Source organism: Triturus cristatus, chromosome 4_2 (assembly GCF_964204655.1).
Source record: "Triturus cristatus chromosome 4_2, aTriCri1.1, whole genome shotgun sequence".
In the NCBI taxonomy this organism is placed as follows: Eukaryota; Metazoa; Chordata; class Amphibia; order Caudata; family Salamandridae; genus Triturus; species Triturus cristatus.
Window position 1 is genome coordinate 308,106,699 of NC_140586.1, and position 24,855 is coordinate 308,131,553.

General features: G+C 46.3%; 1 protein-coding gene across 2 annotated transcripts in view; it reads right to left on the reverse strand.

Annotated features, from left to right (window-relative positions):
* The window catches only part of ANKRD45 (ankyrin repeat domain 45), a 241,976-nt gene that overhangs the window by 176,591 nt on the left and 40,530 nt on the right, over window positions 1-24,855 (reverse strand). The window contains exons 2-3 of one of the 2 annotated variants that reach the window (XM_085600085.1): window positions 9,284-9,342; window positions 8,314-8,379 (exon numbers count right to left, since the gene is read on the reverse strand). In XM_085600085.1, coding sequence (XP_085456211.1) covers window positions 8,314-8,379; window positions 9,284-9,301 — 84 coding nt within the window. In that variant the 5' untranslated portion in view covers window positions 9,302-9,342. The remainder of the gene's footprint in view (window positions 1-8,313; window positions 8,380-9,283; window positions 9,343-24,855) is intronic. The other variant, XM_085600086.1, reaches the window with a different exon arrangement.

The window sequence follows — 24,855 nt, forward strand, 5'->3', positions numbered from 1 at the left end:
ATTTGGGCGATGCTGGCGAAGTTTGGCTTCGGACCGGGCTTCATCAGCTGGGTCAAGTTGTTGTATTCCGGCCCATTGGCGCAGGTGGTGGTGAATGGACGAGTTTCGGCCCCATTCGCACTGGGACGGGGCACGCGACAGGGTTGCCCCCTGTCGCCTCTCCTGTTTGCACTGGCCCTGGAGCCCCTGGCGGAGTGGCTGCGGTGGTACCCTTCCATCCGTGGTCTCCGCTGGACCCCCGAGCATGAGGACCGTGTGTCCCTCTACGCTGATGATATCCTTCTATATCTCGCCTCCCCGCGTAAATCACTGATCGTCCTAGTTGATGTTTTGCGCTCATTCGGTCGCAACTCAGGCCTCGTCATCAACTGGGCGAAATCCTGTGTATATGTGCTTTCCGGGGAGGCTCCGGTCCTACCACGGGACTGTCCGATCCAGATTGCTTCCCAGGGGTTTCGGTACCTGGGTATATATATTACTCTGGACCCGGAGGCCCGCTACGAGCGGAATTTGCTGCCCCCCCTCCAGCGCTTGAAGGAGGACGTGGTGCGTTGGCGGCGTCTGCCGCTTTCGCCGCTCGGCCGAGCGGCCTTGTTTAAGATGATGTCGTTGCCGCGCTTTCTGTACGCTCTCCAGAACACTATGGACTTGGTCCCGGCGCGCTACTTCCGTGAGGTGGAGAGTTTGCAGCGTCGCCTGTTCTGGGACGGGAGGCCACGTATTGCCTTGGCTAAATTGACGCTCCCGTGGTACGATGGGGGGGTTGCCCTCCCGGATATTAAACGGTATTACTGGGCCTCCCAGCTAGCTGCGATTAATCATGGCCTTTACGGGCCCGCCCTGAACCCGGCATTTGAAATGGACAAGATGCTCCTGCCCGGTGGCGACTACAATCGAGCGCTCTACTCTGGCGCGCCGGACCCTCGCCTGACGGGACCGACGCGTGTCATGGTGCGTGTATGGCACACGGCTAACGCAGCTATGGGGTGGAAGGACCGTTTGACCCGGGCGTCACCGCTATATGCGTCTGCGAGGTTGGGCTCCCTGTGGACCTCGAAGGGCTTCGAGAAGTGGGACACGATCGGCATCAGCACAGTGGGAGATCTCTGGACGAGGGGGGGATTCAAAACTTTCGAGACGCTGCAGACGGAGTTCCAGTTGCAAGGCAGTGAGTACTTTCGGTACTTACAAGTCCGCCACGCGCTGGGCTCCGTCTTCCCGGATGTCGCGTCCATTCCGGAGTCTTCCCCCCTGGAGGACAGAGTGCTGGATGGCCATGTCCCAGACAGCACGATCTCCCTTATATATAAAAAACTGATCAACGACCGATCGGGCCTGCTGACTGGCCTCCGCGAGGCCTGGGTTGCTGATGGGCTGGAATTGGACGACGAGGACTGGATTTCCGCGGTGGCCTCTCCGAAGGAGGTGGCCATCCCGGCTCGCCTTCGCTTCGTCCAGCTTAAGATCCTCCACCGGGTTTACGTGACGGGGCCAAGGCTTCTACGTATGGGCTTTGCTGAGGATGGACTATGTAAGCGTGGCTGTGGTGCTTTGGCAACTTTCTTGCATATTCTGTGGGAATGCCCAAAGGTGGAGCGATTCTGGCGTGGTGTGCACGAGGTCCTGCGAGTGGTTACGCGTGTCGCGCTGTTGCCTGAAGCGAGGAGATGCTTGCTGAATGTGTGGGAGCCAACTGACTACTCGGTTCCGCAGACGCGGTGGGTGACTCTGGGATACATGATAGCTAAGCGTGACATTGCTCAATTGTGGGGATCCCAGAGGCCCCCGGCGGTGTCGGCCTGGAAAGAACACATGGATTGGTGTATGTTTCGTGAAAAGGTGGTGTATGTTGCGAGGGGTAAGCCTGGGGCGTGGGTGAAAATCTGGGGCCCCTGGAACGCCTATCGCGGGGGTATTTGCGAGCCGCCACTGCTGCCGGCTGCCTCACCAGCTCCGTCCCCCTAGCCGACCCCCTCCCCCAGCCATGGGCACGTGGTTCCCCAGTCCCTGATCTGTTCTCATTCCCCTCTTCAGAGTTTGGCGATTGGTTGGGGTCCCCCACTTAAGGAGCGCGTGCTGTCACTTGGGATTGCGGGTTGCCTTGCGGGTGTGGTTTTTTTGTGTTGTTGTGTTTCGACAAAAGGAAACCGTATTGTGGGTTTGGAGTTATGTGGCCTGCACTACTGATATCTCCTGATTTACCTTTTTGCACCGCCAAGAGATTTTTCTGTATATATGTCATATGCTTCTGCCACTCTAGCGGCCGGCCAGACGGTTGTAGGCCCATACCTGTAACTATTTGAGATTGCAATAAACGGTTTCAAAAAAAAAAAATAAAAAAAAAAAAAATAATGAAGAGCACTTAAAACATCTGGTGGAAGTCTGTCTTAGATTAAAAAGAAATGGTTTAACTCTTAAAGCTCATAAATGTAACATGTTCAAAAAGAGTGTGGAATATTTATGTCATACCCTTACTGGGGATGGGGTAATTCCAAAAAAATCTAATGTTGATGGAATTCTAAATGCTCCCGCTCCCAAGACAAAGGAACAATTACTATCTTTCGCAGGAATGTGCGAATATTATTCTAAGTTTGTAGCTAATTTTGCTAATAAAATGGAGCCTTTAAGGAAGTTATTACGTCAGACAGCCATTTTTGAATGGTCAGAAGAGCAACAACATGCTTTTAATGAGATTAAGCAGGATATTATAAATGCTCCTATTTTAAGACCTTTTTGCTTAAACAAACATTGTGTTATTACGGTGGATGCTAGTTTATATGGAATTGGGGGTGTCCTGTCGCAAAGATCAGGTAATGAAGAATGGAATGTATGCTTTGCATCTAGAACCCTAAATGAAACTGAAAGGCGCTATGCTGTTATAGAGAAGGAATTACTGGCATGTGTATGGGCTATTGAGCATTATAGAAACTACATTTGGGGCGGAAAGTTTACTTTGAGGACAGATCACAAACCCTTAGTTAATATGCTTTCACCAGGAGGTGGGTGGAATTCCACTGCTAGGATTGCAAGGTTAACCTCTAGATTGCAAGAATATTGTTTTAAGACAGAATGTGTACCAGGAAAAAATTTTTTACTGCTGATTTTATGTCACGTCATCCCTGTGACTCATACCCTGAAAGAAAAGATAATGAATTAGATATTGTCACAACTATTCAGGACGTGGTAGTAGGCGCGTTCTCTGATATTTCAGAGGAATCATGGAAATCCAGTGAGGAAAACGATTCGTTATGGGAATTGGTGAAGAAATATATCGTGGAAGGCTGGCCTAAGAGAAGGGATGTTTCTGAAGAACTCATGCCCCTCTTTAATGTTGCAGATGATTTAGAATTAGATGGGGATTTTGTTTACAAAACAGGAAAATGTGTTCCACCCTTTGGCGTACGAGAGATAATTCTTAAGTTAGCTCATAAATCACATCCAGGTATGTCTGCTATGAAACGCTTAATCAGATCATATTTTTGGTGGCCAGGGATGGATCGCATGGCAGATCGGGTGGTTAGAGAATGTGATATTTGCATTTCAAATGAGAAAATGCTTAAGATTAATGTTCCCCCTCTTAAAAGTACAGATTGGCCAGAGGAACCCTGGAAGAAACTGGCCTTTGATATTTCTGGCCCATTTTTAAATCTTCCTTTGGATTCACGGTATGCTTTGGTTTTAGTAGATTACCACTCAAAATGGCCAGAGGTCAAGTTTGTCCCAATGGCCACTACTACTAGAGTATTTGATTTCTTTAAAGAAATATTTGCAAGGGAAGGTTGTCCTTCAATCATTGTGATTGATAATGGTGTTCAATTGACTTCAAGAGATATGGAGGAATATCTTAAATGTCACCATATCATACATGTCACCACATCGTTGTATGCACCACATGAAAATGGTCAGGTTGAACGTTTCAATCGTGTTTTAAAAGGTTACATTTCAGAAGTTGTTAAACAAAATCAGGATTGGAAAAATGCATTAAGGGAGAGATTATGGATGTATAGAATTACTCCACATTCTCTTACTGAAGTCAGTCCATTTCGCCTTTTGAAGGGTAGAGATCCAGCTTCCTATATTTGTCCATGGTAGCTTAAAGAGAAATGTAACCATAAAATAAAGAATCTTCATGATATAAGGGATACCAGCAGTAGGGTGAAGGAAAAACAAAAAAAGTACAAAGAATGGTATGACAGGAAATGGAATACTAAGGAACACAATTTTAAGGTAGGGGAATGGGTGAGAATTAAAAAAACCGGGTTTCATAGGGAAGTGCATGAGTAGGTTTTCTAAACCCATTAAGATCACCAAAATATTAAAGAATTCTCTTATAACTCAGGATGGTAAGCTTTGGAATGTCAGACGGGTTGCTAGGTGTCCAACAAATCTTAGGTCCAGGTCTGAATCTTTTTATAGCAATTCTCATTCCTTGTCTTCTAATTTATATGTTCCCACTGGGTCCCAGCAGGTACCTTCCACTTGTCTGGATACCACAGCTCCACACAATGATTCTGTTGCTCTTAGAGTTAAGGACTCCACTCGTTCAAGATGTTTACCCATGAAGTTGTTAGACTTTGTTAGATAGTTCCACTTTTCCTGTCCTTGTTCATTTATTTCATTTTCATTTTATTTATTCTGTATATAAGGGAGGTATGTTGTATTCTCACATTTACTCAGTGCCACATGTGTTATCATTTGTTGTACATTCTAGTTCCATTTGGAACCATTCTGTAGAACTTGAGCTGAGACTGTGCCAGTTGCACTGCGGCTGTCAAAGCATCTGTTGTTCCTGTTGCTGTGCTGCATTTATATACAATAAATCTTTAAATCTCACTTGGATGAACAGTTTCTTTCAGTATGGTTGAGGCTTCCCCGGTAAATAGGACTCATTCAAAGGGGATAAGGTGGTTGAGGCCTTTGAAGACCGGGTGTCCAGCAGGTGTGAGGTTAATTTCAGCTGCCTGTCTATGACCCTTCTCCAGGCTGTGTAGGGAATAAAATCTGATTTTAGTGCAGAGGCTTCGATTTCTAGTGATTTTACAGCTTTTTGAATCTGTCGGTACAAGGATTTCCTGGGCTCTCGCACGTTTCTCTTAAGCGTGCTTTGAGAGTGTTTTCTGGAGCTTTTAAAACCCTTATATAGTATTTCAAGGTGTTGGCCTCGCAGGAGAGTGATTGTCTTGGTAGGTCCAGCTCTAGCCGTAGTCTTGTCCTGCATGTGTATTTGGGGGGTTGAAAAACTCGCTTGTAGGCCCAACATGGGTTTGGTCTAGGCTAGCTGCGTATGCCACTGGAAAGGCCTGTCGCCCATAATGTAAGGCCGGGAGAAGAGTGGCTTTCATGACCTTTAATATGGGGTCGGCTGAGGTGCTGTTCAAGGTCTGGTTGAGACTGATCAAGCTGTATGTTATGGCTCGGCTTTCTTTTTCAGTGCGGCTGGGTGGACCGAGGGTCTGGAGGACTCACTGAACCATACTCCCAGATAATTATACTTTGTTATTGTTTCGATAGATGCAGCTCCTGTGCTCCAGGTTAGGAATTTCTTTTTTCTGCGGTGACCAAAACTCAGAACTTTGGTTTTTTCCTGGTTGATTTTGAGAGAGTTGGAGTCGTTATATTCCTCTAGCCTGTTCAAGGCACATTGGATTCCAGTTTGGGTGTGGTCCATTATGACGATGTCGTCAGCATATTGTAGAATGTGTAGTTTTGAGTGGCCCAATTGTGCTGGGAGCATGCGGCTGCGCTCCAGGAAGATCCCATGGTCAGCTGTGTAGAGGTTAAAAATGAGGGGGGCGAGGACGCACCCTGGCTTCAGGCCGTCGCTGGTAGCAATTTTTGAGGATACAATTGGAGGGGCCCGTTTTCACCAGTATCCATATGTTTGAGTACAGGGAGATAATAACTCCAAGCAGGGGCAGGGGTATGCCCCAAGCATTTAATTGTTTCCTGAGGGTGCAGCAGGATTCTTTGTCAAAAGCGGCACTATAGTCAATGAAACAGCAATAGAGAGGGGGTTGACTTTTTTGAGCTGCTCGCTGGCTCAGGATGGCAAGGGCTGTGATGTTGTCAATTGTGGAAGAAGCAGCACAAAACCCAGTTTGGAAGTAAGGTAAACTGTTGTTTTCCACAACCAATTCCTCTAGCAATTTGAGGAGACACCGGGCGTAGACTTTGGCCTCTACATCTAGCAGGTCTATGAGTCGGTAGTTGGAAGGGATGGTCGGGTCCCCTTTTTTTAAAAGATTGGGCATAGGGTCAAGCTCCTCCATAAGTCTGGGATCTGTACTGCAGTGAAGGTTTGGTTGAAAACGGGGGTTAGCACCTTAGCCCAGTCCTCCTGGGCACATTTAAATATGCTGACTGAAAGGTCGTAATCGCCTGGGGCTCAGTTGTTTTTGATCTTTTTTAAGTATCTGCAAACCTGGGCGGGTATGGTGTAGATATTTGTCCCCCTACTGAGAGCATCGCAGGTGCCAGAGGGATTACTGCTATATTGTGTTTTAACATGTCGCACCTAGGATTCTTCCGAAACCACATGCTTTTAGAGGATCATAGTTTGTTGATCTAGTTCCAGAAGTGAGACGTGCTTTTTTCTTTTAACATTTGATGTATTTTTATCCATTCCTGTTGTTCGTTGAGCTTTGTTGCTTCTCAGGTTAGTTTTTTGAGCAGTTTGCATAAGTTGGCAAAGTTTTTTCAAGAGAGTACAGTGAGATTTAGCTTGTGAGAGCGCGCTTCCCTCCTTAGTGCTCTTCGAGCGTTGACAATGGCCCCACTGTGGGGCTTTCAGGGCGGATTCTTGGGGTGCTGAGGTGAGGCACCAGGACCTGTCAGGTGATCTCCTAGCTTGGAAATTAGATTGTCTCATCTGGGATAAGAGTTCTCCTGGGGATTGTTGTTGAATTCCAAGGTTACATCTTTGAGCCATTTGTCCACCTTGGGGGCGCCCGATGCTTGCCATTTGATTCTCCTGACTAGAGTGTGAGCTTTGGACCGTAAGGATTGCTCCACTTCTTTGACGTTGGCTGGTGCTGGGGCTTGTAGGTCTAGTGTTACAGTCAAGGGATTGTGGTCACTTTCTTTGCAATTTGAAAACTCCAGTTAGGCCAAATAGCATCCCAGGGGGGTTGACAGGAAAATATAGTCTATGGTTGAGATTCCCTTGAATGTGATGAGGAGATGAGCATGGGGGTCGTGTGACTGAGAGATTTGTTCCACTGAGCGTAATTTATAGTTGGACAGTAGGGTATTTATTGTTTGCTGTTCTCTGGTTTTGTGTACTGCGTTGTTGATGCACCCCAGTCCCCTGATGTTCACATCGCCCACTAACAAGATTTCGATTGAGGCGATCTTCCAAGCTCTTAAAGAGGTGTTTGGTCGCTGCCACTTTGTGTGTTTTAGTTACGTTGTGATAACAGTTTATTAGGAGTAGGGGGAAATCTTTTGTTTTATTTGAGATCCCTGTGTCAGAAGGAGGCGAAGGAAAGTGATCCTTATGTAGTAAACTCCAATGAAGAATCCCCATTGCACGTCCCAGGACGAACAGGAACCAACCTGTATGCCTTTTCTCCACAGACCAGGTAGGCAAGTCAGGCACCTAGCGTGGAGACCCCCGGAAACACCTCTATTGTTAACTTCCCTTGGAACGGGGAAAGAGGCAAAGAGGAAATTAAAAGAGGTGGGCCCTTTAATCCCGAGAGGATTAAAGAGCAGACATCAGACGCTGGGGATTGATGGAGAGAAAGCGGAAGCAGGTGCGTCGGAGGAAGAGGCACCCTGAAGGAAGGGAGAAGAAAACAAACCAAAGACGAATGAGGAGTCTGGAGTGGGTGAAGGGAGAGAAACTGCAACGGACCCAGAGGACCACCGAATCGCCAAAAGCCTCGCCACACTTACGGTGGAGCGTGGCTTCTCCAGGCATGGGAGCGTATCCTTGGAAAATGCAGGAGGATGGAGGGTGATGAAAACGGGTAAAGGGGATTTCTTTGGTTTAACTTTTTTTCCTTCTTCCAGTGTGGCACCCTTTTCCTTTCGGGCATATTAACAGCCAGGGTAAATTACTAAAGAGTCACATGATCTAAAACTTCCTATTGACCGCGGATAAAGCCGAAAACCTGTTGAGGGAGAGGGGGAATCCTATTTCTCACTGAAGTCAAGATATTACTTGGTCTTTCTATCTATCGATTGCAAAATGGCATAAGATTCACGTTGGGTACTGGTGGTGGGTTTAGAGAGGACTTCCCAGATATTAACCTGAACCCCTTTGCCCTAGGAAAAGAGCAGTAAGGCAAACCCCACAATCCGTCCATTTACCTGTGATGTCTCACTTTCTTCCGAGTGCTCAATACCATCATCTGGTAGTCCCGGTAGTCCAATCATCTGTAAAGGCAAGAAAGAAAAGTGGAAAACGTAATTATGGGACAACTCTTCGTGCGAGGACAATCATATAGTCTAATAAATAATAAAGTATTGGTCACCTAAAGCAAAACGCTTGTCACTGACTTTAATTTGGAGCCTGTTTACTTACACCCCGATTTTAGGATAGCTTGCCAGGCTGGGAAGTTTCGGTGGATGCGTGTAGCCATGATCTTACAGGAGTGCTTGATAAAAATTGGGAGGTCCCCTGATGGGTGCAAAATAGGTTGGACCCTTTTGCTGGTTGGGAGAGCTCGTAATAGCTATATAGAACCGATGGAGTTAAAACCTTGGTCTCCTGTAAGCAGGTGATGTCGCTTTTGTTCAAGTAGGTCACCTCAGATTAGCATGTGAGTATTGACCTGAGCCCCACCACATCCCAGGAAGTGATTGTCAGTCTGGAACATGCCTGTGAAGGAAGGGCGTGGGGGAAAATATTAAGGGTTCCGGGTAGGTAGTAAGGGTTAAATCGCAGAGTGGCCTATGTGAGAAGCATTTTGTGTCATCCGCAATTGATCAGAATAATGCAGGTGCCCAAAATATTTCCTAAGAGGCCACTGAACTCTGGCACCACCCATTTCAACTACCCTCTTCTACCCTTGGCATATCTCAAAGCTGGATGTTAAACATGACCTGAGTTGCGAGCAAGTCCACCCTCCTCAAGAAGGATTTGCAAGGTACTCCCCTAGAACAGTTTCAAAAAATAGTGTAAAATATTAAAGTAGGCATCTGTTTGGGTAGGAAAGGAGAGGCACAATTAGGATGTATTGGTCCGCTCACACCCATGGCTACTGTTGCCCTGGCACCAACGATGGCTACACTCGATCTAAGTATTAGGAAATCTTGCAGTGCTATTGCAGTGTTGTACCTGCTCTCGCTCTTCCATTATTACCGTCTGTTCACCGCTTCAGAGAAGCTTGCATTATTCTAAAAAAAGCAGAGAAATTAGTGCAATACATTCCTTTTTTATAGAGACAGTCTTAGCACAGGCAGTGCTGCTGCAGACAGTTTTAGTATACCCTGTAACTTTTGCCATCCTGCTCCATTTAGTGCAGCCTTTGCTTTGCATTTCTACAGAGTATTGTCTGTAATACTTACAGCAGGAGGGCAAAGGTCAATGGATCCTGGAAGAAACTGTCAGCAGCAGCACTTCCTAGAAAGGGCTCATATTCATTCAGTGCCTGAGCCTTTTTTTAAATATGTCGCTAAATAAGTCCCCGTCCTGTGGGGCCCACCAGCAATCAGTCTGGCACAAATTAAGCACTGGTGCTAGGTCACTGAACAAGGGAATGAAATGGCAGGAAGAGGTGCTGAAGTATAGAATGCTTAAAGTTTCTATGAATTTATTGCTGTACTTTAATTTAACATGTCTCTACAGAATTCACCCAGCGGTCACAGGAGAGCAGGCTAATGTATGCACATAGCACAGTTAGGCAAGGCAGATGCTCTATACAATCCGCTTGCTGCAAACATGTGAGCCACCCTTAGGCATCCACTGTATAATAATGGCTGCCATGGAAGTGCAGTCGCAGTATATGGAGTAGAGATTATGCAGCAAATCACAGTGGAGCACCACAGTGGAATTCACTGTTTACAGGCAACGAGGCTAAAGCTCTATTGCAGCGGTTCCAAGCTTTTGACACCTGAGGACCCCAATGACTCACTGCTGGAAGCCGGTGACCCCCAAGCAATTTGAACGATTTGAATTTCAAACATTAAAACAGTAATTTCCAAAAAATACACAAACAAGTACACACCAACCAAATACTTAAATTACTAAAGATTTTATTATTTTATACAGAAAAAATATGAAAAATCAAAAAGATTTCATGGGAAGGTTGGCGCTGCATCTCAGCGACGAAATGTTCAATGTTTGGTTTTATTTCGTGGTACGAGTTCCTGCTCCTTCCAGGGCTGGACTGGGAACCCAGAGACGCCCTGACAAATTTTGTCAGACCAGTCCTAGTAGGGTGCATAACGAGTGCAGTGAGCAAGCCTGACCACTACAAAGGGGGGCTTTGAGGGGGTCTCCCCCCAAGAAAATGTGGGACAAAATAGTGCATTCTACAACACATTTGTCATTAGATATTCAATTGTATTAGCTTTTTTTTTTTTTACAGAGTTTTATATAGCTCGAACTTGACCCGAATTGGGTATTAGAGCGCTTTACATAGCACCGGTTGCATTACATGAGGACACATTCATTTTTGTTAGGCACGGGGAGATTAAGTGATTTGCCCAGAATCACAGGATGTTCAGCGTCATTGCAGAGACTTGAACCCAGTTCCCCAGATTTGAGGTCGACCGCCCTAGCCGTTAGGCCAACCCCTCTCCCCTGTTAAAACATAGTAAATGATGACCTTACTGTGCATCAGGATACGACAATCTTTGTTGGGGCTCTTCAATGATTACCTCACAATCACCCTCCAACAGTGCCTCTCATCTCTCCATAACCCTTCTGTCGGTAAACAACCTTTACAACGAAACTTTCACAACGCACTACCATTACAACAAAACTTTTACAACGGACGCGATGTAACCACGCGATGCCATTACAACGCAAGTCTTTACATCGACTTGCGCTAGATGGCGTGCTAACATTACAAATAGTGTAGTTTACTATCCCAACACCTTCCCTACTGTTAAGTGGACTGGAGTTGGAATAGTAAATTACGCTTTTCTAATGTTAGCACGCCATCTAGCGTAAGTCGATGTAAAGACTTGCGTTGTAATGGCATTGCGTGGTAACATCGCGTTCGTTGTAAAAACCGCAATGTAACTGCACGCGTTGTAAAGACACGCATTGTTTCGTCATACATCCCTTCTGTCACATGTATTTCATTTGTTTTATAGGGCCTGTTATACCAGTGTAGGGTGTTGGAGCACTTTACATCACACACATATAGAGACAAAGAATCATACGTGTGTAAATCAGTATATAGAAAATGTTACATAAGGCAAAGGGGACTACAATGTGTAAGCTTCACATGCCATTCATACTGGTAGGCATTTTATAAGAGTGCCTTATCAGGATTCATAACACAACACATTGGTTAGCATTCACTTTAGTAATAATAATGCATTTCTATCCAAACAAACCTTTTTTTAGCAGCATTAGGGTAATGAGAGACTGGGAAAATAACATAACTTTCTAACTTGTACCATGCAGTTTGCATGCAGCTCTTTGAAAGCAGTCCATAGCTCACTGCGCTAGATTACGATTGTAACTTATGATGAACTGCACAGTAAAAAAAGAATCTCTGTGACAAAAGCAGTAGCCCACTAAGCCATGCACATAAAATACTGTTCTTTAATATGCACAACACACATTTGTTTGCGGCAGGCATATTAACTATCTTCACTACCTTAGATGAATCAAAACTGCCACTAGACAAAACTCCCATCTCTCTCCAGCAGGTACATTAATCGCCAGAGTTATGTTGACACTTTTATTGTTGCCTGAAAACTGCTGGATATACAAGGAACTTTGCAATTAACTCTGTTGCAGAAATGAAGCAACAGATATAAAAACACTCATGTGTTTCTGTCGAGAGGTCCCAACTGGAGAACTGCTTTCTGCCGGCCCAGGCCTTGATGTGCCTGATTGCTGTTCAGCCTCAAACAACAAGAGCCACACCGCTTCTACTTGCAGGCGACGGGGGGCAGTGGTGGAGAGGGAGCAGGGGCATTAAAAAATGCTCTGGGTTCAAACACGCACACAATTACACACAAGGGGACACCAGCACTGCCGTGCGAGCGCGACTCGGAGACTGATAATAAAATAAGGCCGAGCACCCTTCAGCTTGCACCTAAGGCGAACAGTGATTGGCCTGATTTTATTTTGGTCCTGCTGCCCCTTGTGTGCTGTGAGGGCGCATGGGTGTTTCCTTATCCAGCAGCCGATCCCAATGCCTTCAATTATGAGAGACTGCTTGGGGGGTGCTAGAGACCTGCGGATCCTCTGGGAATGTGTCAGAGAACCCTGGAGGTCCGCAGACCACAGGTTAGGAACTGCTGCTCTATGGGATCATACACAGATGGTCGGAGACTGACCCATAGTGAATAGTTTTCATAAGATATTAAGGAGTGATGAGGCGTGGCTCGGTGGCTTGTGCCGAAGAGCATTAATAGTAGTGCTATTTGAGAGTCAACCAAAGAAAGGTAGATGAACAACCCATAGGAGTGTGCTGGTTACAGGCAGCCAGAGTAGGTGCTAAGTAGAATCTACCCAGGAGCTTAATTAGAGTAGTCCGCCGGCATTTGCAGGACACTACCAGCCATTGTAAATGAGCTGAAGAGTCTGTCCATGAGAAATGAGGAGTACTCAACAGGGATATACAGGAGAATGTAGCCAAACAATGTTCTTTAAAGTCTACCTACGAGTGGTAGATGGGGAATAAGAAGGCATGTACTAGTTATAAGCAGCCAGGCTCCCAAGGTCCGAGTTGGGCATCCAGGCCCACAGAGATTCTGGACTGGAGACAGACCAGTGTGACATGTCACAAATCTGGTAGGTTATGACCCAATACCCTGCTCCTTCAAGTAATATTCCGCCATTTGGGAATGAGAATTAGCCTTGTCCAATAGATTTCAAAATTTCCACCCAGAAACAACAGCGGGAAGACCTTGGTATGCACAGGTTACACACATCCAAGTTACATGCTCCATAGGGTCAATGCAAGAGCGACCAAGAAATAGCCCACAACTTGTAGCGGGTACAGGTTGCTGGATTAATGCTCTTTTATGTGCAGACAGAAACAATTGGGGCTGCATTATGTAAAGGGCACACTCTCCGTATTGGTGCCACTGGGCATCTTTACCTTGGTGAGCCACATGCAAACAGGGACAGTCCACCCTGTTACAGATAATGCACTGCCATCAGAGCAGATACAAACTTGCAGCTGCACTGGGAGCATGCATTAGTGAAAGGCGGATTGAGTCTTTGAAACAGGCACTCTGTTTTTCACAGGACAGGCAGAAGCCGGCCTGCTTTACAAATGGGGACATAGATCCCCCTGCTTGCGGGTACAGTCACTTACTGCACCCGCTTTCAGAGAGATGTCTGGGGGTCCTTGGGATGTCCTTTCCTACTTTGCAGAGGGCACCCTAAGAGGGTGCACTCATTCTGTCCAACTCTTTGTGGCGCACAGTCAGTGCGCCCCCTGACTGCCTCTTTGCCTCCACGTTCATAATATGGTGCATGAACAGAGATAGGGTTTCCCTCTTTGAATCTGGCCACACCCACATGCAAATGAGGGGATGCCCCCTTATGATTGCGCCAGTACAAAGGGAGCTCTGGTGTATTCTGTTTTACAAAAACATTGGTGACCCCTTCTGTAATACAAATGTGCCCTTGAGGCGCAATATCACCCTGGGCAGATTGTGTAATACAGACCCAGGAGAGTAGTCTATGTTTACAGACAGCCAGGGTAAATGCCTTACTCGTGTTGCTCTTGAGTATATCCTGTCTTCATTGAAACAGAATTCCTTAAATATTCACTTTTAGGGGTATTGAACCTGGCTCTTTTTGTAGGGTTATCCCCAAACATTTTGTCTTCCTCCTCCTATTTTTCTTACCCTCTTTTTGTTGGCTTTAGGACTGTGGCAACTTTAGCACTGCTAATCAGTGCTAAAGTGCATGTGCTCTCTCTTCCAAACATGGAATGATTTGCTTACACTTGTTTGGCATATTTGGTTTACATGGAAGTCCCTTGTAAAGTGGTATACCATATACCTAGGGCCTGTAAATGAAATGTTACCAGTGGGCCTGCAGCACTGCTTGTTCCACGCACAGAAGTAGCCTTTCAAACCTGTCTCAGACCTGCCAATGCAGAGTATGTGTGGGCAGTTTACTGCCACCTTAACTTGGCATTTAAAACTATTTGCCAAGCCTTAAACCCCCCTTTAATGCACATAGTTCACCCCTAAGGTAGGCCCTAAGTAGCCCTATAGGCAGGGTGCTGTGTAAGTAAAAAGTAGGATACCTGCATTTATGTGTGGCATGTCCTGGTAGTGACAAACAGCCTACTGTGTTTCTCACTGCTGTGAGGCCTACTCCTCTCATAGGTTAGCATTGGGAATTCTCTTTTTTATATTTTTAAGTGGTAATTCCTAATCTGAACGGAGTAGAGCTGCCATGTTTGATATGTTTACAATGGTAGTGATACATCCTGCTTACTGGTGTAGTTGAAAATCACATAACTATTTTAGGACTGCCACTTTTAGAAAGTAGGCATTTCTCTGTGTTTACGACTCTTTGTGCTTTGTAGTCTGACTCCAATCCATGTCTAGGCCTGGGTGACAGCTACACTTTGTGCATACTTTCCAGACAGCCACCACAAAGGAAGGGTTGGGTGTGACAGGGTTACATCTGCATTTATCTGCATACTGATGGTCTTCCTGGGCTGGGAGAAGGAGAGGTAGTTCACACTTTACATTTGTATAGGTTGTGTCCTGCCCTCACACAGAGGGTTGATTTACCCCCCACTGAAGTTTGGAGCCATGGCTGTGTTGAAAAGGAGTTTTGTGCACTTCTAAGGTTTCTTGTGTAGTCATCCCCTACATCAAAGACATTTATGAGCATAAGTACAGGGGCTCTGACCCCATGTTTGGGGAAGCACTTTTAGATCTGGAACTGAACCTCTGTCAGAAGGACTGATGCACTGCTTAAAGTAGTCATCTTGACTGCTTCCTGCTTGTTGGCCTGTTGCCTGCTCACTGCTGGGTTGCTTAAAGGACTCAACTGGACTGCTTTTCTGCTTGGTGCCCTGCTGCCTGCTACTACCGGAGTCTAGTCAAACCGGACATTGCGTGGGAATTGTAACCAGACGCTGCTGATTCTATTTTGCTTTGTTGAGCTCGTCTGCCTGCCTACTGGACTACTAGAGAGACTGCCATCTTGCAACTGGCCTTTTGTGCTGGCCTGCTGCTCGTCCTCTGCGTGCACCCCACCATGAGTGTCCTCCAAGAGAAAGGACATTATGGCTTGCCCCCCATTTACCTGCAATCTCAGGGCCAGTAAATATTGCATTTGAGCCCCCCTGTTATGGGACTTTGCCTTTTGGGTGAACGGCAGTCGGGGCTAACTGAGAAGCTGGAATCCACTCCTCCTTCCCCTTGTTATTGCAAAACCAGCGTATGTTGATCGCTCTGCCCGGTTACGTGAAGTGTGTGGGGAGCGCTTTGTTGCCTATAAAAGTAGCTCGTATTGAGCGCCTATTCTGCTGCAGAGGGCGGGATGTGCTTGTCTTCAGCGTGGCCCCTCATCCAGGGAAACTGCGACGTGCAACCTCTTTTGAAATTAGGGGCGTACCGAGGCTTCCCTCCCCTGCACTCAACCAGCACCTGGAACCTCCATGCAGAGCGACATCACCGCCTTCCCGCTGTCGACGTCATCACCGCATCAAAGGTAACTCAGCGCTGCCCCCTTTTGGAACCTGTGCCGGCTCCCAGCCCCAGCCGAGAGGTCTGACCGCAATAATGTATCTAGGAGCCCAGGAACGAGCCCAGGAGCAGCTTCCAAACAGGTACTGGATTTGGTGGAGGCCCCACAGGGGCATTGCTATTTGCCCGTCCGCCAGTTGAAAGTTACTATTGTCCCCGGTGCCTGCACCGCTCTCTCATGGGCAGCCGGCTTTGAGAGCTGACGATCGTGGGATACCGATCAAGGTCTCACGTGTACTCTTTAAGCTTTGTCCCCTCCTCCGTGGTACAGAACTTGGGGGCATTGTTCCTTCACTGCATTATTGGGAAAAACCGCTTATTGCTAGGAACTTGGTGAATATTGAATTAACGTATAACAGCACCTTGAGACCCTCACAGGTGAGTAGCCGTGCTTTACGAGCCCTTGATTGATTGATTGAACCTGTAGAGAGAGTGCAGGTGTGCTATGACTATATGTACAGGGGGATATTAGAGGCTTACTAGCCTGAATTACCGTATAACTTGTCATAGGAGCACAGATGCGCTGCTTCCATGTGTTCACTGTAATTTTGGGAGATTTACCCTACACATTCTGCATTGCATGCACTAAGAATCTGATGGATGTCATTTTGATTCTTGCCTGGTACAGAATAACGAGTACTATCCAAGTAATTGCATAATATGTACAATATTAATGATTCCATGTCATTTTGGTCTATGTAATATATAATATACCATATATATTTTTATACAATCCTGTCTGGAGTCTCTTTTTTGGTGTATTCATTGTGTTTCTGTCTGAGTGTGTTGCGCAAACGCTTTACACATTGCCTCAGATGATAAGCGTGCCTGCTCTGCGCCAAGCTACCAGAGAGTGAGCACAGGTTATCTTTAATGTGTATCGGACTTGGCCTGACTAGAGTGATGGGTTCTGCCTGGCTTCAGTGCCAACCAAAAATCCCATTTCTAACAAGGAGGCAAAGCGATCAATGCAAACCTACTTTATTATTTAGGGATAAACCTGATATGTTCTTCCATAATTTCAGATGGACTTGGATGTTTCTAGCCTTTGCTGGGTAAGAGTTTCATACTTTTTGTTCTTGTACAAGATACCCCCAATTTTCTTCCTTTTGTAAGGGAGGATTGACATTAAGAGCCCTGGTCTTGAATGAAGGGCTCTCCTCTGTGTGTATCTTTTGAACTTAGCTTGAATGAGCAATGTGCATGCAACTTATATGTCCCTACTGATCAAACAGTAGTACTGCTGCCATGCCATTTATGTCCATTATCATTTTCAGATCAGTCTAGATGAGAATCAAGGTTGTTTCAGTGACTGTGCCTGGCTGGAAGCTGGTTTGTCGGTCAGTGTGTAGATTGCTTACTTCCTTCAAGTCAAAGATCTAGCTGTAGATAGATCTTCAAATTAGTTGTCTTACAAGTGGGTTGTTGGGGATTGGTCAATAGCTGGCTGGATCAAGGTTTTTTATGAGTGGTCTGATAAAGAAGTTTTTTGGTGCAGCGGTAAAGTTTCATGGGACTAGATAGTTGCGTAGTGTAGGACGACAGCTTTCTATATACTATACCAAAGAGAGGTATAGTGTGCAGAGGGTCCAATGGATCCCCAGAGGCTTTACAGAGGCTAAAGTACATAATACTAATGCTCTCTTTTGTGGTAGTGTGGGCAAGCAGTTAGGCTTACGAGAGGGTAGTGTTAAGAATGTGTTGTGCACACAGTAGCAATAAATGAGACACACACACAAACACTCAATTAATAAATCTGCGACCGATTTATAAAAATAATACTTGGTTATATTTATTTTGTAGAACCACAGAACTTCATCTTAGGTAAATACGTTTTTCAATAGAAATACTTTTCAATGTAAAAAGTGGACATAGTGCAATTTTCAAACTTTGCAATGTTACCTTATGGGGGGAAGAAAACGTTCAGCATACATATAGACAACATCGACTTACAAGACCAGTCTTAGGAATTTATGGTCAGTATTGGGCAAGGTTGAGTTCAGCACCAACACTACACCACCAGCAGCACAGGACCGGCCGGGTGCAGGATGCAAGTTCGAGGTCGGGGTCCCAATACAAATCAATGGGGACTGGGGCCATCAGAAGGGGCAGCTTATAGGTTATTAGCAGAGGCTTGGGGACCAGTCTCCGGGGTTTGAGGCAAGATCTGAACAGGGCTCAAAGCAGCACCAACACTACACCACCAGCGGCACAGTGGTGGCCGGGTGCAGGGTGCCAACACAACGTCAGGTGTCCAGTGTAAAGTAATGGAGAAAGGCCCAATCGGAAAAGGGCTGCAGGCTCAGGCCAGGAGGCCAAAGGAAACCAACAGTTGAACAGGTAAGCTGCGATGCTCGGGGAAGTAGAGTCACCTTTGGTCTTCTTCACCAAGGCCGAGGGCGGATGGGTGAAGGGGTGTCTTAAGGTGCGGAAACAGCTTACCGGAGCAGGTCGCGGTGAGGGGTTTTTCGTGCAGAGGCTGTAGGCGGCGTCGAGGAGTCCAGGAGACGTGAGCTCACTGTGGACTCGGGCTGTGGAGTGCTGGGGAACCTTGCTGTGAGAACATGGATTTTGCAAGGCATATCTGCTCATGCAGATATGAAATGAAATGAAATGAAAATGGATATTTATAAAGCGCGCGGCTACTCACAAAGAGTGTCCCGGCGCTAACCACCAAAGCCGAAACAGAAAAAAACATAACCCCCCCTCACAGGAGATATAGTGCACCCTGCCTTAGGGCTAAGACATGATAGAGCGGTGGATTACCAATATCTCATGCAATGTGTGTGGGCATGGCACACAGGGATGTGTGCCATGTCGTCTTTTCAGTTTTGTCTGCAACAAGATGAGGGGTCGCTTAGGGTGTCAAAATTTGTCCTGCAGCCCATAGGGACCCTCTTTACCCACAAGGCCCATGGTACCAGGGTTACCTTTTAGAAGGGACTTATATGTGAGCTAAAGTGGTGCCAATTGAGGAAACAATGAGTACAGTTTTAGGGAAGGAAATCTGGCACAGGAGACCTGGTTGGCAGGGACCCTGTGCTCTTCAACTCGAAATCACACAATTTTCCAGGTAAAAATTGAGGGCTAACCAAGTCCAAAAGAAGCACCTTCTTCCTACATAAGCCCCCCTCCCCTCAAACGAAAGATGGTGAGACTAACCTTACCCTAGAGAGTCTTCATTGTCTAAGTGGAAGAACCTGAAAAGGCCATCGCCATGGGCATGCCCAGGTCTGTGTTCCACTTCAAGGTCCATTAGCTGTAGGGATATGGATCTCCTTAGCAGTTGGGGATTATCACCTTTCTTCTGCATTAACATTCTGAGAGGCCTGTGGGTGGTTTGAAAAAGGAAGTGAGAGCCAAACAGGTATGACCTCAACTGCTTCTGGGACCAAACCACAGCAAAGGATTCCCTTTTAATAGCACTCTAACCCTGTTCCCTGGTGAGTAGCCTTCTACTGATGAAAGCCACCGGCTGGTCTTGATCTTGGTCTTTTATCTGGGATAGGACCACTCTTATCCAATGTTCAGAGGCATACGTCTGCACAACAAATTGCTTGGCATAATCTGGACCTTTCAGAACAGGTGCAGAGCACCCTGCTTCCTTCAGAGTGTCAAAAGCCTTTTGACAGCTCACTTTCCTTTTCAACTTTTTGGGGGTTCTTCTGGAGGTCAGTTATGTGAGGGGTGCCACAATGGATCCATATTCGCTCACATACCTTCTAAAGAACCCAGTCTGGTTAGTTGGAGCCACCAAGTGCAGAATGGTCTGGATCTTGGGATGTAATGGTTGAACTTGGCCTCCACCAACAAGGTGCCCAAGTATACAACCTTTCCCTGCCCTATATGGCACCTGCTTGCCTTGATAGTGAGGCCTGCACTTCTCAGAGACTCTAGTACTCTTCCAAAGCAGGTGATCCTGCCAGTTGGAGCGAAATACAGCAATATTCTCTAGAAATGCTGCACTAAAGGATTCCAATCCAGCAAGGACTTTGTTCACCAACCTCTGAAATGTAGTAGGTGCATTTTTCAAACCAAAGGGCATTACAGTGAACTGCTAATGCCCATCTGGGGTTGAAATGCAGATCTCTCTTTTGCTCCTGGAGTCAGACCTATCTGCCAGTACCCCGATGTGAGATTGAAGGTATTCAGCTACTTGGCAACTCCCAACCTGTCAATTAGTTAATCTACCCTTGGAATTGGGTTGGCATCAGTTTTGGTCACTGCATTGAGGCCTCTAAAGTCCACACAAAACCTAATTTCTTTCTTTCTGCCCTGGGTATGAGGCTTGGGGACTAAAACAACTGGGCTGGCCCAGGGGCTCACAGATGGCTCTATGACTCCCAATTCCAGCATCTTGCTTACTTCAGCTTTGATGCTCTCTTTCACATGGTTAGACTGCCTGTGTATTTTATTCTTGACAGGTAGGCTTAAGCCAATGATTATATTATCCTATTACGTCTCATGCCATGGAATGTGAATCACAAACTGTACATATGAGCTTTAAATTCTGTGGTATTGATCATGTGAGCAGAGACCCCAGAGGGGTAAATAGGGAACTATGCCTCAGACGCAGAAAAGCGATGTGGATTATGCGATTATGATCTGTTGAAAGGGGTCTAATCATAGACAATGAACTATAATATTTCCTGGGGGAGTGATGTAGATACTATGAAATGTCTACCATTTATATACTCCTAAACCTGTTATTTGATATCACGATATCATTGGTCTCTAGCGATTATTGAGTAGATATTACCAAATGAGAATTACCTGCAGGTAGGTCAACTACACTTCACTTTAACCCCTCGTTTTGTCTTTATTCATACTAATCAGCCCAATAGGAAGCACCAATAATTAGGTGCTCTATCCGTACTTCGGCACCTTGAGACTCGCCAATATTGTTCCTGTTCCTATGCCGTACACAACCATGCTAATAACCTGAGTTTTCATATCTTTTTGTTCCTCATATGTGGGCACCACTTATCTAATAATCATAGATATAACAACTACGGAGTGAGAGACCTTAATTTATGTACATTAGTCACATAAATTGAGTTAATAAGAAGGTTTCATCATACCTGATAGCACTGGCCTCCTAATAAGATTAGCCATTCGGGTAAGAATCGCGGTCGGTACTGAGACCCATCTATATTTGAGGAGCTTGAAGACTCATTAATATGGGTTCTGTCTTATATCATCTATCTAAATGCTCTGCGTATACAAGTTTATAATCAACTTCCATGATTGATTGTATTTTAGGTACTACATAGTTACATGTCCTTTAAACTTTTATGGATTTGGCTGATGGTTACAGTATTTTACCCGCCCTTCAGACTATGCTGATTTGGGCTAATGGATGTAAGATTTCTAGCCACGATAAAGCAGTTCCTATTTAAGAAATAAACAGTACATTAGCGGTCTCCTTTTATAACACCTTATGTTTGATATCGCTGGAATAATGGTGTTAACTTTGATCAATTCCATGAATCCGCTAGAAGCTCTGCCAAATGGCTTTAGTGAAGTATGATGTTGTGGCATATATATCATTTCAACATGGTGGTACCTTTCCGCCTTCACAAAATCAATGCCCGTCGGGATATCTGTCCGTCCTCTATTTAAGTTTAAAATAGGTCATTCAGGATGGCGCCCGAATTGAATGCCGAATAACAGTGCATACCTGCAGCGTTGGTTTCCACACAGCTAGTAATGGCGCATGCGACAACTGCTTTTCTTACCGTCTCTGATCAGCCCCGTCCACACTCGAGCAGTAGCCGAGCCCAGGGTAGGTCACATGCTTCGAACAGCGACAACTGTCCGTGAGTATACACTTGACCTCTTCATCCTGGGTTTGCGGGTCAGTCAACATCCAGGCAGACGGTTTTTAACGTCTTCGATTATTTATGCCTTTCTCCACAACTGTCTGTGGAGCTACAGCCCTCTTTATAAGCGGTAAGAGCGCATCATTATTTAAAATACCCATGATACCAACCTATACTGTATCCCAGAACTGCACACGAGGGAGCCTATAGATTTTATGAAACACTCAGCGCTTTACCTTGTGGTTAGATGTGGGTATTTGCGTGAGACTACGCTCACATGGCTCACCAGTTAACACGCCTTCCACTACTGTTTTCATTGTATTCATGAGGTACTACCCTCTGCATGTGGCTAGACATACGCACTGCATGTATACATATTCACCAACTAAGAGTTGTCGCTTGATGTTATCTTTTACTTAGTTTTTTCCCTTTTTGTTCACAACAGGTCGGTTCATGTATCAATTGTCTCAAGGTATACTATATATACCGTTAATGAGCTGGGGTAAGGTACGGCTTTAGGAAACATATGTACCGCAGATCGACCTACCCTTGAGTAGCTTAGTTTGCACCTTTCACAGTCCTGACGAACTGCTGCAATCAACTTTGTGATGCACAGATTGTAAGAAACATGTTGACCTCCACCTGTATTTAGAGCCACCATGAACCATGATATCCACCTTTGGCCTATACCTGCTTTTAGTATAACTGAGAGATCCATACATTAGATTATCGCTTTGGGATTCCCTCTAGTTATTTTTAGATTACCAAAACACCATTCTACTCACTCACAGCACTTCCACATAGCACCTCACACTTCACGTCGGCAGCTTAGAAAGACCTCTGGCAAAGAGCCCCCGAGTGGGGCCCATTGGGCATTGCAGCTCTGGCCCAACAGGGAGCTGCCTGATGATGAAGCATGACACCCCTTGGGGTGTGTGAGGGCTCCTGTCCTGATGGTTGAGATCCCCTGACTTGATTCATCAGGCACTTCCGACCTTGTGTCGCTTTTACCTTCTCTTTCCATAGGAACTGCACACCTCTGATTATACCTATAGGATTTCTAGACATGATATGGCAGTTCCTATATTAGTAATAAACAGAACATTAGATGTCTCCTTTTATAGCAACTTATGTCTGATATCGCTGGAATAATGGTATTAACTTTAATCAATTCCATGAATCTGTTAGAAGCTCTGCCAAATGGCTTTAGTGAAGCATTCTGTTGTGGCATATATGCCATTTATCCTCAATTCCAACATGGCAGTACCTTTTCGCCTTCACAAAATCAATGCACGTTGAGATAGCTGTCTGTCTTTATTTCCGTTTAAAACAGGTAATTCACGATGGTGCCCGAACAGAACGTCAGAACACACTGCATACCTGCAGCGTTGGTTTCCATACAGCTCCAGGTAAATATCTTATGTGTGTCCCTCAGTCTATATTGCCAGTATAATCTAATTTAGTAGAACTATGTTGTAGGACTTGGCCCTTTTTCCCTCAGTTGTTTTCATTTTTCATGTTGATGCAGATTCAGGGAGCCATTTTATCTACCCCTGAAACTTCTGTCTGAGGGCCTGGAGCACAAAATGGTGGCCACCTGTGACATCACCAGCATCCACTGGAACCTACTAGCACCTTCCAGAACATTCCAGAACCCTGTGACCGTTGGAGGCGGTTTAGAATGTTGGGAAGCTAAGACAGAGAGTTGGCAGTTGGAGCTGGCAGTTGGCACCTGACTGGTGAAGAGTGAGCAGCAGAAACCTGAAGGAGGAAGGAGTGAGGCAGCAGGGGTGGAAACTTGTGCCTGGAGTGGGGTCCATAAACCCACCCTTGATACTAGTCCCTACTGACTGAGCCCAGCCTGGAGCCCTGTGTGGGAAGAAGTCAGAAAAACCATCCTAAGGACCTGGACAGCAGGAACAGGCCTTAGAAACAGAGAACAGCAAGATCCTGACCTGGAAACTGGTTTCCCTGGAGTCCGACGTCGAGTAGCCTGAGACCGGGAGCCCGAGGTGGAGAAGCGGCGCCGACTGGAAAGCGGACGTCGTACCCGGAGCCGCCAGAGGTCGAGAGAGGGCGCCGTCAGAGGTCGTGAGGAATACCAGAGGTCGAGGAGGAAGTCACCCGAGGTCGAGTGAGCGGCGTCATCGGAGGAGTGAAGTCCGCCCTCCGGAGTCATCGGAGACCGAGGTGAGGTGTACCGGAGGTCGGGAGTGAGGATCGCACTCCGGAGTCGCCGGAACCTGAGAGAATCGTGCCGGAGGTCGGGAGTGGAGGTCGCACTCCGGAGTCGCCGGAAACCTAAGGAGAGGAGCACCGGAGGTCGGGAGTGAGGATCGCACTCCGGAGCCGCCGGAAGTCGACATCGAGTCAAGGCCGGCCGACGTCATCGAATCCGAGGTCGCCATCGGACCGGAGCCGCCCGAAGTCGACATCGAGTAAAGACTGCCCGACGCCATCGAATCGGAGGTCGAGATCGAGCCGAGGCCGCCGACATCGATCCGGAGCCGCCTATCGGCGTCGTCAGGAACTGACATTGTGCCGAGGCCGCCGACATCGAACCGGATCCGCCTCACGGCGTCGACACGACTCCAGCGGCGTCGGAACTTCAGAAACAGGGCAGTAAGTGGAGTAGAGGGCGCCAAAGGCCCTGTGGAATCCTAAGAGACTACTCTAGGGGTTAGAGAGGTGCTGGAACCAGCTGGACTGTGCCAGGGGTGAGCTGAGTCTACTTTAGAGGGGTGGTGTAGAGTGAGAGAGCCAGGTCTCTGGTATCCCCCCCCTTGATCTACCTCAGTTTAGGCCTCAGCCTTGTCCAAGCCAGGGATTAGACACCCTCAAGCCTTCCACATCCCCACAGGCTGTGCCTGGGCCAAATTAGCCCATAGTAATCTCAAATGTGATCTGATTATATGAGTGTTACTGTATGCTTTTAATTATCTATTGGGGGCACTGTATTTATTGTGTTTAACCTATTTATTGCTTCACTGTATTTATTGGTCCACTGTATTTATTGATGCACAATATTTATTGGTTACAGTATTTATTGCCTCAGAATATTTAATTGCCTGTATTAACTGCACTTATATTTATGTCTTTAATATGTATGATCTCCCCTATTTATTGAATCAGTAAGCCAGTATTTATTTGACCTGCACTATTTAATAAGCCTTGT